This window comes from Hyla sarda, chromosome 13 (genome assembly GCF_029499605.1).
Source record: "Hyla sarda isolate aHylSar1 chromosome 13, aHylSar1.hap1, whole genome shotgun sequence".
Taxonomy (NCBI): domain Eukaryota; kingdom Metazoa; phylum Chordata; class Amphibia; order Anura; family Hylidae; genus Hyla; species Hyla sarda.
The window spans coordinates 6826329-6843421 of record NC_079201.1 but is presented as its reverse complement, the minus strand read 5'-3'; the positions used below and the strand labels follow the sequence as shown (position 1 = coordinate 6843421).

Genomic DNA, 17093 nt, shown 5'->3' with positions numbered 1-17093 from the left:
AGTATTCTATATAATGGGATGATGGTTGTTCCCTCCAGGCTTTTCGGATAAGAGGGACAGCCAACGGCTGTCCGTGCATACTGGTAGTTGTAATTTTACGTCATTGGGAGGTCCACAGTTTGGAGACCACTGCCCTATATACACAACCAGCGGCATAAATATAAGGAGCGCAAAGGTAGCAACTACACCTGGTGCCTGGAGGGGCGATCCAGTATCACGAATGACACTTGGTAAATACATGGTCATGTTGCAAATTTTGGAGCCCAATAGCTTAAGGTTGAATGGCCCTTGAGATGTGGGGGCAACTTATGATGGGGTCAAATGGCCAGAAGGTGCTGGATACAAGCTTTGGGACCTATTTCCCAAGCAGGAGGCACCAACTGAGAAGAATTTTGTTACTTGTATTTGATCTGCCTTTTTTTTCTTCTCTCTTTATTCAGAATGTCGTGGCGAAGTACGGCTCCCAGTTTCGGGGGAATTCTCAACACGATGCCTTGGAGTTCCTTCTGTGGCTGCTGGACCGGGTCAATGAAGATCTCAATCCACCGTCTCAGAAATCCAAAAACTCGGTAAAGGTGGGTCTAGTCTAGATAAAACCCAAAACATATTGAGCCTCACTACTATGTATCATTTATAATAGTGATAGATTCTTTTGCAGCAAAGGGGCCTTTCAGCCCAGGTGCGTCTGCCACTCTGCCCTCCAGCCTTTTATGGATGGGAAGATTTCCTGGGTAAATAGTTCCACTACATCTCCGGTGTATTCACATAATTTTTGCCTAAAAGTTTTTCAATTTATTTACAAAAAACACACAAAAAACCTATAACTTGCAACAAAATTGCATGATGCTTCTAGGAACCTTGCAGCCACATATGTGCTTGGCCTTATTGTAGGTTTACAGCATTGGAAAAAACATAGCGCCACACCTGTCTTCAGGTTGTGTGTGGTATTACAGTATTAGCGCAAGTAATTTTTTTTACAGAGCTATACTGCAATACCAGACACCACCGATAGACAGGTGTGGCGCTGTTTCTGGAACAAAGCAACCATGTTTTTCTAATCCTATAATACGGTCCTGCAGGGACTCCACGTGTGTTGCTCTATGGTGCCAAGAAGCAAATTTTTTTCTTTATCTCTCTAATACAATATTTCATTTAGAGGTAGAGGGCGGTATAGTGTTCTATGGCCAAAGTATTATGGGCCTATACCACATAGGTTTGTAATGAAGCCTAAATGAAAGCGAGGAGTGAAAATTTTTTTTTTTTTAATATAAAAACTGCATTGTGTGACCAAGGCCCAATTGTGGCATCTGTTATAATAGTGGGAAGCTGTTTTTATTGCTAATATTTTTATTATTCTTTATTTGAATTAATATAATTTAATGTTTTATTTTATTTATTATATATTATATTATATGTAACAATTTATTATTATTACCAGTACTATTATTAATAACAACAACAAATACGATATAATGATAATAATTATTGTTATTATTAAGATTATTAATAATTATTTTTTCTTTTTACAAAAATTTTCTCTGACATAACATAAAAAAAAAAAATATATATATATATATATATATATATATATATATATATTATAATATCATTTTTTTTTCTTTTTTCCTGAAAAAAAGAGTTCTGCTTTTTTTGTGTCTTTTCCTAGTGGGGAGATTTCCCATCACAAAAACACCCAGAAAAGAACATGTGGTTGAAAAAAAAGAATGAAATAAATAAAAATGTAATATAAAATAGGCAGCTCTATACATCTATTAGTCTTTGGTCTCAGCGTTTCTTTTGCTCCGGGCCATGTAGGAGACATGTGTCATTGTAACGTCCGCTGATACCGATCGCATTAGGACCATATGGTAATCCCGCTTTGCCCACTAAAATTAGGCGGACGAGAACCATTCAAAAAATAATAATAAAAAAATCATGGAAGAAGAAGTGAGCTTGGGGTCACCGGCAGGCCGAGCGGCGGTCTCTGGGCCTCACTGGACTGCCATGTGGACGGCTTTGCTGCAACCATGCAAAACAAAATTCATGTAACCCCTTCTCTGCTGGGCGCTTTCCTCTCTGTATGTAGTCCAGGTTACCGTCCTTTGTTGGCATATAAGGGTTAACGCTGAAAAGTGATGAATTATTTACGTCTCTCCTGTGCAATCTTCCAGACTGCTGGACGGACGCGCTATCATTCTGGATTCACGTCTCCGGTTCCTTAGATCCTCCTGAGCTTCTTCTTGCATCAGGGAAGAATATTACCCGTAATTGGCGCCCCATACTGATAACAGTGCCAAAAAAATGACATTTTTCCGACTACCAAGGACTTCTTTTCATCCAGAGTGAACCCAGTTTGATGGTTCCAGGTTATCGAAGTTACCAGATGGTGACAAAGACTGGGAAAAAAATTGGGGGTCCCAAGTTTAGACCAGAGTTGTGTATCTACTCGAGGAGACCACCAAAGTAGCGTATGGATGCAATGCTCTATGGGAAAAAAGTATACAAAGTAACTCTTCAGAATAAGACTAGATTGCACTCCACTGCCACCTATTGGAGGTAGCATATTTTTTGGTTCATAACTTTAAAGGGGTACTCTGCTGCCCCAGTATTCGGAACATTTTGTTCCGAATGCTTGGAGCGGGGGTCGTTTGTCACGGGCATGCCCCCTCGTCACATCACGTCACACCCCCTCAATGCAAGTCTAATGGAGGGGCGTGGCGCCCCTCCCTTAGACTTGCATTGAGGGGGTGTGGCGTGATGTCACGAGTTGCGTGGCCATGACATCACAACCCCCACCGCCCACACTCAGCGTTGAACGCCGGGTGCTGCACAGAGGTGTGACTTCAAAACAAACTTGAAAATTTGAGGCTCAATTTGCTGGTAAAACAAGCCCAATTTTTTAATGCAGCCTCTGAACGTATTCACCCAGCTAAAATCTGCGCTGTTTTGAATGCAAAATCTATACCTATCTGCACCTATATCACTGTGGTTTTGCATTAAAAAAAAAAATAAACATCCTCCGTTGACTTAAAGGGGTATTCCAGGAAAATTTGTTGTTTGTTTTTTTTCATATGAACTGGCTCCAGAAAGTTAAACAGATTTGTAAATGACTTCTATTAAAAAATCTTAATCCTTTCAATAATTATCAGCTGCCGAAGTTGAGTTGTTCTTTCCTGTCTGGCAACAGTGCTCTCTGCTGACATCTCTGCTTGTCTCGGGAACTGCACAGATAGGGATTTGCTTCTAAACTGGGCGGTTCCCGAGACAGGTGTGATCACAGAGCACTTAGACAGAAAAGAACAACTCAACTTCAGCAGCTCATAAGTACTGAAAAGATTAAGATTTTTTTTAATAGAAGTAATTTACAAATCTGTTTACGGTAACTTTCTAGAGCCAGTTGATATATGTAAAAAAAAAGTTTTTTCCTGGATAACCCCTTTAAGTAGAAAATTCCGTGCCACGCTGAAAAATCTGCAAAGCTTTGAAATACTGTATTTTTCAACATGGCACCCCCAAACCTGACCCCCCCCCCCTCCACACACACACACACACACACATACACATACACACACATACACACCCAAAAAGGTCACTTTCCTGTGCATTTTCGCATGAATTATACAAAAATCCACCCATTCAGCGTGGCTTTTCACACATGTACAATTTTTTTTTACAATTAAATATGTTTTCATTTTTTTTTAACCCTTACAGCTTCACCATTGACTTACTGACTGGCATGTGGCAGTCTGCACGTTTCAGTGACTTGGTTGCCTATGATGGGGGCAGGGGGGGGGGGCGACTGTGTGGGTGTCGTCGCCCGGTTACGGCCTGACCTTTTTTATAGTGAATAGCGGGCCTTGAGCTGGTGTCGCCCGCCTGTCTCCACGCCCTGCCAGCGAGGCTCAAACCTGGGGATTAGGCAGAGGATCAGTACAATGGAGACTCGATCAGGCGTGTGATGCTGAATCACATTGTTCCTGACACCTCCGAGCTTGAGGTCACTTCCTCGGCAAAACGTTCCAGTAGGACAGCACTTTAGAGTCCTGGGTTTGGGACGTATTAACCCTTTAATGCCCGGCATCATCTATTATTTAAAAAGAAAAAAAAAAATATATATATATATATTTAGTTCCTCCTCTATGACCCTCTGGGCAATAGAGGGGGAACATAATAAAAATCCTTTTTTTTTAGTTGTTTCCCAACCAGTGGCTCTATATCTGTTGCAAAACTACAACTCCCAGCATGCCCTGACAGCCTTCGGCTGTCAGGGCATGCTGGAAGTTGTAGTTTTGCAACAGATTTGGAAACACTTTTCTACCATGGAACAGCTCAATATTACAATATACAGGGCCTCGACTCTTATTTGTTTTTTGGCCGTCGAACTCGGTCACGTGACCTGCGTCTCCTTCCTGAGTATATATTTACACGGTAAATAAGACATCCTTCCAGACTGTGGAGCGTCTGATGTGTTGCACTACACCACCGTGGTCACTCACTGATAAACTTGTATGACAGCCACTGCTGACGCTCTAATTCCAGAATTGGGTACTGTAGCGCCCCCCACCCCCCGCACTTCAGAGCTGGGGCTGACTTTTGTTTGCCTTGAAGCAAGACGGTTTTATTGCCTAGATTATAAATAATGTAAGGTATACGTGCCGGAGAAATGTTAACTTTCCTGCAAAATGCACGCGAGGGGAATAAAGAGGCTCCAAACTGATGGGGCGGGAGGGCTTGGGGGGGGGGGGGCGAATGGCACTTAATTTTGGGGGTCGTGAAGGGTAACTCAAATCTCCCGAGCTCCAAATCAATAATTTGTAACACGTCCACCTACCATCATGTTCTATTTATGATTGTGGCATCTTCCTAATGTGGCAGTGGGGGCTTTGGGGTCCGGAAACAACTGCGATCACTGCAGCCCCCTATATAGAAGCTCTATACAAGCTTTGACCCCCTCTTCCTCATGATTGGTACGATCCTTTGCTGGACTTTGCCAGGTGCCTAAAAAAGGAAAATAATCTGTAATACGTCCACCATCATGTGCCATTTATAATTGTAGCATCTTCTTAATGTGGCAGTGGGGGCTTTGGGGTCCGGAAACAACTGCGATCACTGCAGCCCCCTATATAGAAGCTCTATACAAGCTTTGACCCCCTCTTCCTCATGATTGGTACGATCCTTTGCTGGACTTTGCCAGGTGCCTAAAAAAGGAAAATAATCTGTAATACGTCCACCATCATGTGCCATTTATAATTGTAGCATCTTCTTAATGTGGCAGAGGGGGCTTTGGGGCCCGGAAACAACTGCGGTCACTGCAGCCCCCTATATAGAATCTCTATACAACTAGCTTGTACCCCACTTCTTCATGGGGGGGGTACGATCCTTTTTTTTTTTTTTTTGAGCCGAGGCAAGTGCTCTCTATCACCCAAAGTGCAAGAAAAAGTGCAAACGTGTCACACTAAAAAAAAACTTGCACAAAAGATGCGGCCTATCGCTAAGCCCTTCTCCAACAGGATAGAGGCCCCCCAACAAACCTACCCTTCACCTCCGGCCCAAAAGGCACCTGCAAGGATCCAGGTTCAATGCCCCTTTTCGCCGAAGCTGCTAAGGGGCCACAAATGCACCTGGCTTCAACCTGGGCATTAACCAAGGTATCAGCCGAGGAGCCGTATACTGATGGCAACTTGACCAAAGCCAAGATGGGCAGGGGTTGCAGGGAGGTGAGGAACCTAATGGCCACACACCCCTCCCCTAGACCGCCAGGAGGGACACCCAGAAGGGCTACCGCATCCTGACAAATCCTGTGTATGAAACAAACACGTAAAAGTGGCACAGTGACAAACAAAAATAAATAAATAAGAGGATGAGTGCAGATATACTGCCCGGTCATCTGGCCGGATCTATAAAAAATGTCCCTGATCCTAGCCAGAAGGCCGGGATACCAAGGGTGAGTGCCAAAGGTGAAGAGTTAATGGTGCAGTGCTTCCACTCAATGGGGAATCCATCCAGTCAGTTTAGGCCACTCCCCAAGGCACAAATGTACCTTGGCTCTACACCCCCAACCTCATGGCCAGATCTGGAGGAAACAGCACATCAGAGCAGTCGTTGAGCTGGTTCTGGGGCACCAGCCCTGGAACGCCCCGTTACCCCTGCTTCTCCATACCGCCATCCATTCCCACCAGTGGACTACCTGATAAGAACAGATACTACACTTGATCTTAGCCAAAAGACCGAGAAGCGTACGATCCTTTGCTGGACTTTGGGTAGGTGCCAAAAATGTAGAGTGACGTGACTTTAGGGCCTTTTCAAGAGGTGCTGCTTCAGGAAGTCTTCTTTGATCTTGTTGTGGGGGCCGTAGTATAGTACTACATGTTCTCTAGACTCCTGACCATACTGTGGTTTAGGAAATCCACTCAGGTCCATCGATTAAAAGGCGAAATTTCTCCAGTGCCAATGTGTTTTGACTCGGTTTTAGTCGTGGCAACCTTTGGGCTTTAGCCATAGGGTACAAATAGCCTGGGCCACTTTACTCATACCTATAACTTTGCACAAGTCTGTGCCCTATATTTTTGTGAATATGGATATTTATGAGTTGGCAATGTCAGCATGACAACATTTTCATATTATTGGCGGTATCTGTGTACAGTCATTTTTACACCTCAGTTTTTTTATCATTTCAGATTCTTTGCCATGGGGCCCAGGATCTTCAGGTTATGTCTGTGGTTAAAGGGGTATTCCAGGAAAAAAACTTTTTTATATATATATATATATATATATATATATATCAACTGGCTCCTGAAAGTTAAACAGATTTGTAAATTACTTCTATTAAAAAAATCTTAATCCTTTCAATAATTATCAGCTGCTGAAGTTGAGTTGTTGTTTTCTGTCTGGCAACAATGCTCTCTGCTGACATCTCTGCTTGTCTCTGTTTGCTATGGGGATTTGCTTCTAAACTGGGCGGTTCCCGAGACACGTGTCATCAGAGAGGACTTAGACAGAAAAGAACAACTCAACTTCAGAAGCTCATAAGTACTGAAAGGATTAAGATTTTTTTAATAGAAGTAATTTACAAATCTGTTTAACTTTCTGTAGCGAGTTGAGATATATATATATATATATAAGTTTTTTCCTGGATAACCCCTTTAAGGAGGTTATCCTTCTCCCCTAGCTCAGTGGTCTCCAAACTGTGGCCCTCCAGATGTTGCAAAACTACAACTATGGTAGCTAGGGTCGCCACCTTTCTTGCAAAAAAAATTCCGGCCATGTTAATGTTCCTAATTAATTATATATGTGTAACATCACAGGATACACTGCGGGGAAAATTGTGTCCTATTCTGACCCCTATAACTTTTTTATTTCTCCTTATACGGAGATCATTTTTTTTTTATTTATTAAATTCAGGAGTTGCAGTTAGTTACTGACTACAACTCCCAGCATGCCCTGATACAGCCTGTGGCCCAGCAGCTGCCTCAAACGACAACTACAATTCCCAGCATGTTGGACTACATAGTAGTATATAGTATAGGTCAGTGTTTTCCAACCAGGGTGCCTCCAGCTGTTGCGAAACTACAATTCCCAGCATGCCCGGACAGCCAACGGCTGTCCGGGCATGCTGGGAGTTGTAGTTTTGCAACAGCTGGAGGTGCTCTGTTTGGGAAACACTGTTATAGTATATGGTGCAACATTCCGGGAGTTGGAGGATCGGTTGGATAAATACCGGCCATTGCATTGCCTGTATTTTTAATATAAAAATACCGGCAGGGTGGCCAAAATACCGGCCAGATGGCAACCCTAATGGTAACCCATGTTGAAGGTTGTTCAGCCATGCTGGAGGACAACAATTTGAAGACCACTGCCATAGCTAATCGGTGTTGGTCCCAGTGAGATCACCAGAATGGTGGTCAATTTTCCCCAGACTGATTGGAGTGGGAGTGTGTAGGCTCAGCCCCCGCTCCATTCAGTTTTCATAGGGCTTCCAGATATTGCCGCGCACATGGGCACTGCCACTCCAAATACCTGTTGGAGCACCAGCATGCGACTGCCACCTATAGCTACACCCCTGGTTTTAAGGCTTTTACATAACCCCCATTATGTATAAACCTCCTATGGTATATAGCGTGCCGGTGTGGTTTTCGGTGGCCAAAATACCGGCCAGAGGGCAACCCTAATGGTAGCCCATGTTGAAGGTTGTTCAGCCATGCTGGAGGACAACAATTTGAAGACCACTGCCATAGCTAATCGGTGTTGGGCCCAGTGAGATCACCAGAATGGTGGTCAATTGTCCCCAGACTGATTGGAGTGGGAGTGTGTAGGCTCAGCCCCCGCTCCATTCAGTTTTCATAGGGCTTCCAGTTATTGCCGCGCACATGGGCACTGCCACTCCAAATACCTGTTGGAGCACCAGCATGTGACTGCCACCTATAGCTACACCCCTGGTTTTAAGGCTTTTAGATAACCCCCATTATGTATAAGCCTCCTATGGTATATAGCGTGCCGGTGTGGTTTTCGGCAGAGTGTTAGCAGTACCCAGACAGATGGGCGAGGAGCTTGTATTTTTCAGTCTATAGAACAGACTCTGTACTTGGCAGAACTCTCATTAGCGGATCTACCATGCTTCCTTAACAATCCTCTTACGACCCCCTCCCCTTCCACTGAATCGGATCCATCGGTTCCTTAAAATTTTTTATTCCAATCCCCCCCCTGCCCCGATTCACGCTGACAAGCATGGTTAACCCATGCCATGCCACAACATGTAATGCCGCCTGATGCCAATTAGCTTTGGCCAGCTGCTATGAGAGTAGCGCCTTGCTGTGCGGCGGTGGGACGGGGAGGGGGGCGGATGGTGTGGTGGGTGTCATCCGTCTGCTTATTATCATAGTTGCCCAATTATAAAAAACACACAAGAAAAAAAAAACCTTCTTGGATTTACCGCACCTAATCCCTCGAAAAGCAGCTTATCCTCCTTACTACAGCTGACTGCACACAATGTATACATTTACCTACATCTGAGGAGGAAAATCCATTTACACCTCATATAGTTATTTTGTCTTAAGTGTTTTTTATTTATTTATTTGATTTTTTTTTTTTTTTCCAGAGAAGAGCCCCCCCCCCTCTTTTCCCAAAATGTCTGGGGGCAGAAACTATTAGTCTGCTGCTGTTATAATATTAATGTTATTTTTAGGTGGAATACTAGTAGTTATATTGTACATAGGAGCAGCATTATTATAGGTTTATTAATGTACAGTATATAGGATCAGTATCATAGTAGTTATATTCTTGTATATAGGGGCAGTATTATAGTAGTTATATTCTTGTATATAGGAGCAGTATTATAGTAGATATATTCTTGTATATAGGAGGCAGTATTATAGTAGTTATATTCTTGTATATAGGAACAGTATTATAGTAGTTATATTCTTGTATATATGGGGCAGTATTATAGTAGTTATATTCTTGTATATAGGAGCAGTATTATAGTATTTATATTCTTGTATATAGGAGCAGTATTATAGTAGTTATATTCTTGTATATAGGAACAGTATTATAGTAGTTATATTCTTGTATATAGGGGGCAGTATTATAGTAGTTATATTCTTGTATATAGGAGCAGTATTATAGTAGTTATATTCTTGTATATAGGAGCAGTATTATAGTAGTTATATTCTTGTATATAGGGACAGTATTATAGTAGTTATATTATTGTATATAGGAGCAGTATTATAGTAGTTATATTCTTGTATATAGGGGGCAGTATTATAGTAGTTATATTCTTGTATATAGGAGCAGCATTATAGTAGTTATATTCTTGTATATAGGAGCAGTATTCTAGTATTTATATTCTTGTATATAGGAGCAGTATTATAGTAGTTATATTCTTGTATATAGGAGCAGTATTATAGTAGTTATATTCTTGTACATAGCAGTATTATATTTGGATTCATACTATGTAGTATTGTACTGATTATTTATCTTCAGTCTCAGGGTTCTGACCACGGATCGGTGAGCTCTGTTCCCTCCTCACCTACGGATAATGGACAGAGTTTCGTACTAGAGCATTTTCAAGCACAGTACAGGTATGTTGGGGGTGAAATGAATACAAAATACATTTAACAATCCTCAGCTCCACATGTCTCTTAAATTATGTGTTGTTGTAGTTTTTTCTATTTAGTAAAATTTTTGTTTTCTAATTTATTCTTTAAACTTACTTTACTTTGTCCACGATTATACAGTTTGTGATGTAATTGGTGACCGCACGTTGTTTACTGCCCAAAAGAGAGAAATAATGGCGGCTCCTCCCTGTGGTTAAGGAGATGAAACCACTATAATTACGTGTCACCAGACACCTCGCCTGCTTCCATATTATCTATATATAGAAGTGACGACTCTCTACTATTGTCCATGTGATTTATATCCTACGCCCTGGTCAGAATTAATGGTTGTTGTCCTTTCAGATCTTCCCTCACCTGCCCGCACTGCCACAAGCAGAGTGACACGTTCGACCCCTTCCTCTGCGTCTCTTTGCCCATCCCTCTCCGACAGACAAGGTGAGTGATCAGTAAAAATGCATTTTACATTTTATATACGATTTATGTATTTGTAATTTCCACACTGTCCACTAGATGTCACCAGCGCAGATAGACTGATGCATACCATCTCCCTTTACAGCATGCTGTGAAAATTTATATAATCATTATTTATCTTTTATATTATATAACATAGACCTCCTCCGTGATGGTTTTTTTCCCTAACTAATAAAGGGAAGAATATGTAACTTTTTTAAATGTATTTGGTCAGAAAACTTTAATTTTACAAAAGGAAAAACACTAAAAACTGATGCGACTTGGGCTCCTTTCACATCATGTTTTTGTGGTGTCTGGCAAGGGTATACATGGGAGGCCGGCGATCCACCGCATAGCAATGACCGATGCTTCATACATAGATACTAACATACTAATGTTAACTAATATATATCTATATCCATCTATATATATATATATATATATATATATATATATATAAAAGCATAATTATTTTTTTACTGGTCTGTTCCTTACAGTAGAATAAACCCTACATAAATCACAAAGACAGACACAATAGTGGCCTCGGGTAATTGGCGTATATAGATACAATTGGAGATTTCCCTTTGTTTACGTCCAATGTTCAGATTTCTGCAAAATATTGTATCAGCGCCTCACGTTACTAAACAAGATTTATTATGTATAAGTGTGAAGTAACAAATGGGGAGAAAAAAACTGAGGCTTGGCGGTGGTTTGGCGGCAAGTGGGTAGGCGGCTGTAATTAGTTCAGTAATATGAAATTACACAGGACGTAGCGAGGGAAACGCAACGGGTAATTACACATTGCCGCTACCCATAATATCACAGACACCTACTCTAGTCTGAGTCTCGATAAGAAGCACAATTGTAGCAGAAGGGGTTAAGCTGGCCCTGACACGAGCCGACGGAGCCGTATCATTATTTGGATTGCTGCAGATTTTTATTTTTTTTATCTATTAAATATCTGAAATTGTGTTTTTTTTTTTTTTTTCTTTAAATTAAATCCTGGTATAAGCAACATTGCCGCCTTTACTGGGTAACCCCAGTAAAGGCGGCAATGTTCCTTATGCTTCCCAGAGCTTTTCCAGAGTCCTGAATGGTTATTCTGCTTAGTCATGCAGCGATACATTGGGATTCTGGGTAATCCAAGTGATCGTTAAAAATTATGCGACCCCCTAAAAATGACTAACAAACGTTTTTTTTCTTTTTTTGTTCCCTTTCTCTTGTTTTTGATTCATAGAGCCCTGAATGTCACTTTAGTTTTCCAAACCAAGCAGCAGCGGTTCCTGCGCGTAGGTCTGGCCGTGCGGCTCTTTGGCACCATTGCATCACTACGTCAGATGGTGGCCGAACTGGGCAATATTCCTTCAGATCAGGTAATTTTTTTTATTTATTTATTTATTTATTTATTTATTTATTTTTTTATTTATTATTATTATTATTATTATTATTTTTTTTTATTACTATAGATTCTTGCAATCTTGGCATTGCCTAATCATGCTAGAATCGTCCAACAATTTTATTATATGCTTGCCGCTGTTTATAGTTATACAAGAAGTTAGCCGAATTTCAGTAGGATCAGGAGGTAATCTACACTTTATGTCCAGCTTCGGCCTATTTACTATGCTTTTGAGCCTATATTTAATTGCATTAGCTCCTCGGGGGCTTGGCTTAGCTTGGGGGAGGGACCAGGCAAAGGTCCCTAGGACTGTCTTTCATATAGGCCTGTTAGTGTATACAAGTTGTAAGCCCTAACATGTTGTTCTGAAGCCTGTAGCTCTTCAGCAATTGGAAAACTACAACTCCCAGCATGCCCAGACAGCCAAAGGCTGTCTGGGCATGCTGGGAGTTGTAGTTTTGCAACAGCTGGCGAGCCACAGGTTGGGAAACATTGCCCAAGCAAGTGTCTGTGCAAGTTTATCATACTTGAGTGTATCAGTATGTTGTAATACACTGCTCAAAATAATAAAGGGAACACAATGTAACTCCAAGTCAATGACACTTCTGTGAAATCACACTGTCCACTCAGGAAGAACACTGATTGACAATCAATTTCACATGGAACAGACAACAGGTGGAAATGATAGGAAATCAGCAAGACACCCCCAATAAAGGAGTGGTTCTGCAGGTGGGGTCCACAGACCACTTCTCAGTTCCTATGCTTCCTGGCTGATGTTTTGGTCACTTTTGAATGCTGGCAGTGCTTTCACTCTAGTGGTAGCATGAGACGGAGTCTACAACCCACACAAGTGGCTCAGGTAGTGCAGCTCATTCAGGATGGCACATCAATGCAAGCTTGTTTGCTGTGTCTGTCAGCGTAGTGTCCAGAGCATGGAGGCGCTACCAGAAGACAGACCAGTACTTCAGGAGACGTGGAGGAGGCCGTAGGATGGCAACAACCCAGCAGCAGGATCGCTACCTCCGCCTTTGTGCAAGGAGGAGCAGGAGGAGCACTGCCAGAGCCCTGCAAAATGCCCTCCAGCAGGCTAAAAATGTGCATGTGTCCACTCAAACGGTCAGAAACAGACTCCGTGAGGGTGGTATAAGGGCCCAACGTCCACAGGTGGGGATTGGCAAATTCGCCACTGTCGCCCTGTGCTCTTCACAAATGAAAGCAGGTTCACACTGAGCACATATGACAGACGTGACCGAGTCTTGAGACGCTGTGGAGAACGTTTTGCTGCCTGCATCATCCTCCAGCATGACCGGTTTGGCGATGGGTCAGTAATGGTGTGGGTGGCATTTCTTTGGGGGGCCGCACAGCCCTCCATGTGCTTGCCAGAGGTAGCCTGACTGCCATTAGGTACCGAGATGAGATCCTCAGACCCCTTGTGAGACCATATTCTGGTGCAGTTGGCCCTGGGTTCCTCCTAATGCAAGACAATGCTAGACCTCATGTGGCTAGAGTGTGTCAGCAGTTCCTACAAGAGGAAGACATTGATGCTATGGACTGGCCGCCCGTTCCCCAGACCTGAGTCCGATTGAGCACATCTGGGACATCTCGCTCCATCCACCACAGACTGTCCAGAAGTTGGCGGATGCTTTAGTCCAGGTCTGGGAGGACATCCTTCAGGAGACCATCCTCCACCTCATCAGGAGCATGCCCAGGCGTTGTAGGGAGGTCATGCGGGCACGTGGAGGCCACACACACTACTGATCCTCATTGTGACTTATATTAAGGACATTACATAAAGTTGGATCAGCCTGTAGTGGGGTTTTCCACTGTGATTTTGAGTGTGACTCCATATCCAGAACTCCATGGGTTAATACATTTGATTTCCATTGATAATTTTTGTGTGATTTTGTTGTCACATTCAGCTATGTAAAGACGAAAGTATTTCATACGATTAATTTATTCATTCAGATCTAGGATGTGTTATCTTAGTGTTACCTTTATTTTTTTGAGCAGTGTTTTAATCTATGTAAAATATTAAAGAAAATAATATATTGTATTGGCTTTATTTATTTATTTATTTATTTGGGTGTTTTTCTTTCCCCCCTCTGGAAGGGTTGGGTGGTTGGTTAAAGGGAATATGGTTCAGATGTGTTGAATAGGTGCTTGATGTGACCTTAGAAATATTTCTAACTAGCTGAGTACCTGGCGTTGCACGGTTTTTCCTTCCTAATCCTTGTTGGGAAAGAAAATCAACAAAGGAGGAAGCTTTTGACTTCATATCCCATCCTCATATATCGTAGTCATATCCCAACCCCATATCCCATCCTCATATCCAGACCTCATATCCCGTCCTCCTATCCCGACCTCCTATCCCGACCTCCTATCCCGACCTCCTATCTCGACCTCCTATACCGTCCTCCTATCCCGACCTCCTATGCCGTCCTCCTATCTCAACCCCCTATCCCGTCCTCCTATCTCAACCCCCTATCTCCACCTCCTATCCCGACCCCTTATCCCGACCTCCTATCCCGACCTCCTAACCCGACCTCCTATCCTTACCTCCTATCCCGTCCTCCTATCCCGACCTCCTATCTCGACCTCCAATCCCGACCTCCTCTCTTGACCTCCTTTCCCGTCCTCCTATCTTGACCTCCTATGCCATCCTCCTATCTCAACCCCCTATCCCGTCCTCCTATATCCACCTCTTATCCCGACCTCCTATCTCAACCCCCTATCCCGTTCTCCTATCTCCACCTCTTATCCCGACCTCCTATCCTGATCTCCTATCTCGACTTCTTATCCCGTCCTCCTATCTCCACCTCATATCCCGTCCTCATATCCCGACCTCCTAACTCGACCTCCTATCCAGACCATCCCGTCCTCCTATCTTGACCTCCTATCTCGACCTCCTATCCCGTCCTCATATCCCGACCTGTAATATGTGTACCAGGTATTGAAATATCTCTAGCCGTACAGAAGTTATGAGGGAACATACATTTCCCATTGATTTGCATGGGACTTTAAACAAAACCCCCGACCCTCACAAATGGGGGTAGTTAAGGGTTAAATTAACTATCGTATATTTTAAGTGGACATATAAGTAACATGTGACCAAGTATTATCGAAATATCTGCAGTCATTTGGAAGTTATGCAGTAACATATATTTCCCATAGACTTGTATAGGACTTTAAACATAAGCCCCGCCCCTGGCAAATGGGGTTAAGTAAGGGTTAAATCACCTAGCCTATGTTTGTTGTTGACATATAAGTAACATGTGGCCAAGTATCATGTTAATATCTTTAGTCGTTTGGAAGTTTTTGTGGAACATGCATACATACATACACATATATACACACATACATATATATATACACACACACACACACACACACACACACGTTGAGTTTTATATATATAGATGTAAAAATAGCTTCTAATGTAAAAATATATATTTTGTAATATATTAAATAAAAAAACATATTGTAAAATAAATACAATACAGTACATACAATTAATAAAAACAAGTATTCCTTAATAAATACCCCCAACATGTTCGGTATACCTTTTAACCATAAAATCACGTCCTATAAATATATACACCGATTTATAGTTGATGATGAACAATAAAAATAATATAAATAAATTACAATATTTATTATTATTGAAGATGGAATTGTAAACAAATGCATTCCTCAAAAGGGTACAAGTAGAAAGTACAACTTAACAACAAAGCCTAATATTCAATATTTTTTATCAAAATGAAAAATAAATAATTTTTTTGTGGTGTCAAAGGTCCACGTCCGGGTCCTGGAAAGGCTAACAAATATGTCTTCTTTCCTCCTGTACCCGGTCTCGGCAGGTGATCCTGGTGGAAATACTTTCCAGCGGCTTCCAGAGATCGTTCCCTGATGATGAAGATCTGAACGCCATCGCTGAAGGAGACCCGGTGTACGCCATTCAGGCCCCGATGACCTTAAGCAAACTATCGGCTTCTAGTAGGAGCTCAGGTGACTTTCTACTCATTAAACATGGGAAAACCTTTGTTTTTGGTAAAATCATGAAATATTATGGACTATTATTATAATTAATATATATTATTGTGTTTTAAATAAACTTCAATCTTGCAGGGTATCCCCACAGCCTTCCTTCCTCCCCTCACTGCTTCGATCAAGACGCGCCAAAGTTACCCGGAGGAGGTTCCGTCTCGTCCGAATACCTGGCGTCGAGTTCTAAAATTCTTCTGCTCCTGTGCAATTTGGAAAGTGGGAGTCAGCAGGCACTAAGGTACATGTGCATAATGTAAAGGGGTAGATCGTGTTTGGCTTCAGTCTTATGTATGAGCTGCTAATTCACTTACCTGCAGGTGTGTAGGAGAGCGACATGTCCAAGAGAACGATTATACTGCAACTATATAGAATAAGGCTGCATAATTTACTTATCCTGTACTGATCCTGAGTTATATCCTGTATTATACTCCAGAACTGTACTCACTATTCTGCTGGTGAGGTCACTGTGTACATACATTACATTACTTATCCTGTACTGATCCTAAATTATATCCTGTATTATACTCCAGAGCTGTACTCACTATTCTGCTGGTGAGGTCACTGTGTATATACATTACATTACTTATCCTGTACTGACCCTGAGTTATATCCTGTATTATACTCCAGAACTGTACTCACTATTCTGCTGGTGAGGTCACTGTGTACATACATTACATTACTTATCCTGTACTGATCCTGAGTTATATCCTGTATTATACCCCCGAGCTGTGCTCACTATTCTGCTGGTGAGGTCACTGTGTACATACATTACATTACTTATCCTGTACTGATCCTGAGTTATATATCAGACAGGAGGCTCCTATCTTATGCATTAATCTTTCTTCATTAATGCCCATAGCAGAATTTTTATAACTTCTTTTTAATAAAATTCAAACAAAAAACTACAACTCCCAGCAGTCCTAGCAATGCTGTAAGCCACGCCTAGGCTGGTGGCCCCTATATAATGGACTGCCTCAGGATGATCCTCCTCTTTCTTTCTGCTCATAGCAGCATACATACAGATAAGTTCTCATATGGTTTTTATTGTATAATGTTATATTTACTTCATATTTACTTCATATTCTGTGCAGATA

The 17093-nt window shown here is 42.0% G+C and overlaps 1 protein-coding gene and 1 pseudogene across 2 annotated transcripts in view; one reads left to right on the top strand and one right to left on the bottom strand.

Annotated features, from left to right (window-relative positions):
• USP43 (ubiquitin specific peptidase 43) overlaps positions 1-17093 on the top strand; it is a 66108-nt gene that overhangs the window by 39373 nt on the left and 9642 nt on the right. Inside the window, exons 3-8 of one of the 2 annotated variants that reach the window (XM_056549537.1) lie at positions 441-575; positions 9976-10073; positions 10452-10544; positions 11797-11932; positions 15813-15960; positions 16081-16237. In XM_056549537.1, the coding sequence (XP_056405512.1) occupies positions 441-575; positions 9976-10073; positions 10452-10544; positions 11797-11932; positions 15813-15960; positions 16081-16237 (767 nt within the window). The remainder of the gene's footprint in view (positions 1-440; positions 576-9975; positions 10074-10451; positions 10545-11796; positions 11933-15812; positions 15961-16080; positions 16238-17093) is intronic. The other variant, XM_056549538.1, reaches the window with a different exon arrangement.
• LOC130297821 (U2 spliceosomal RNA) lies at positions 6106-6239 on the bottom strand (annotated as a pseudogene).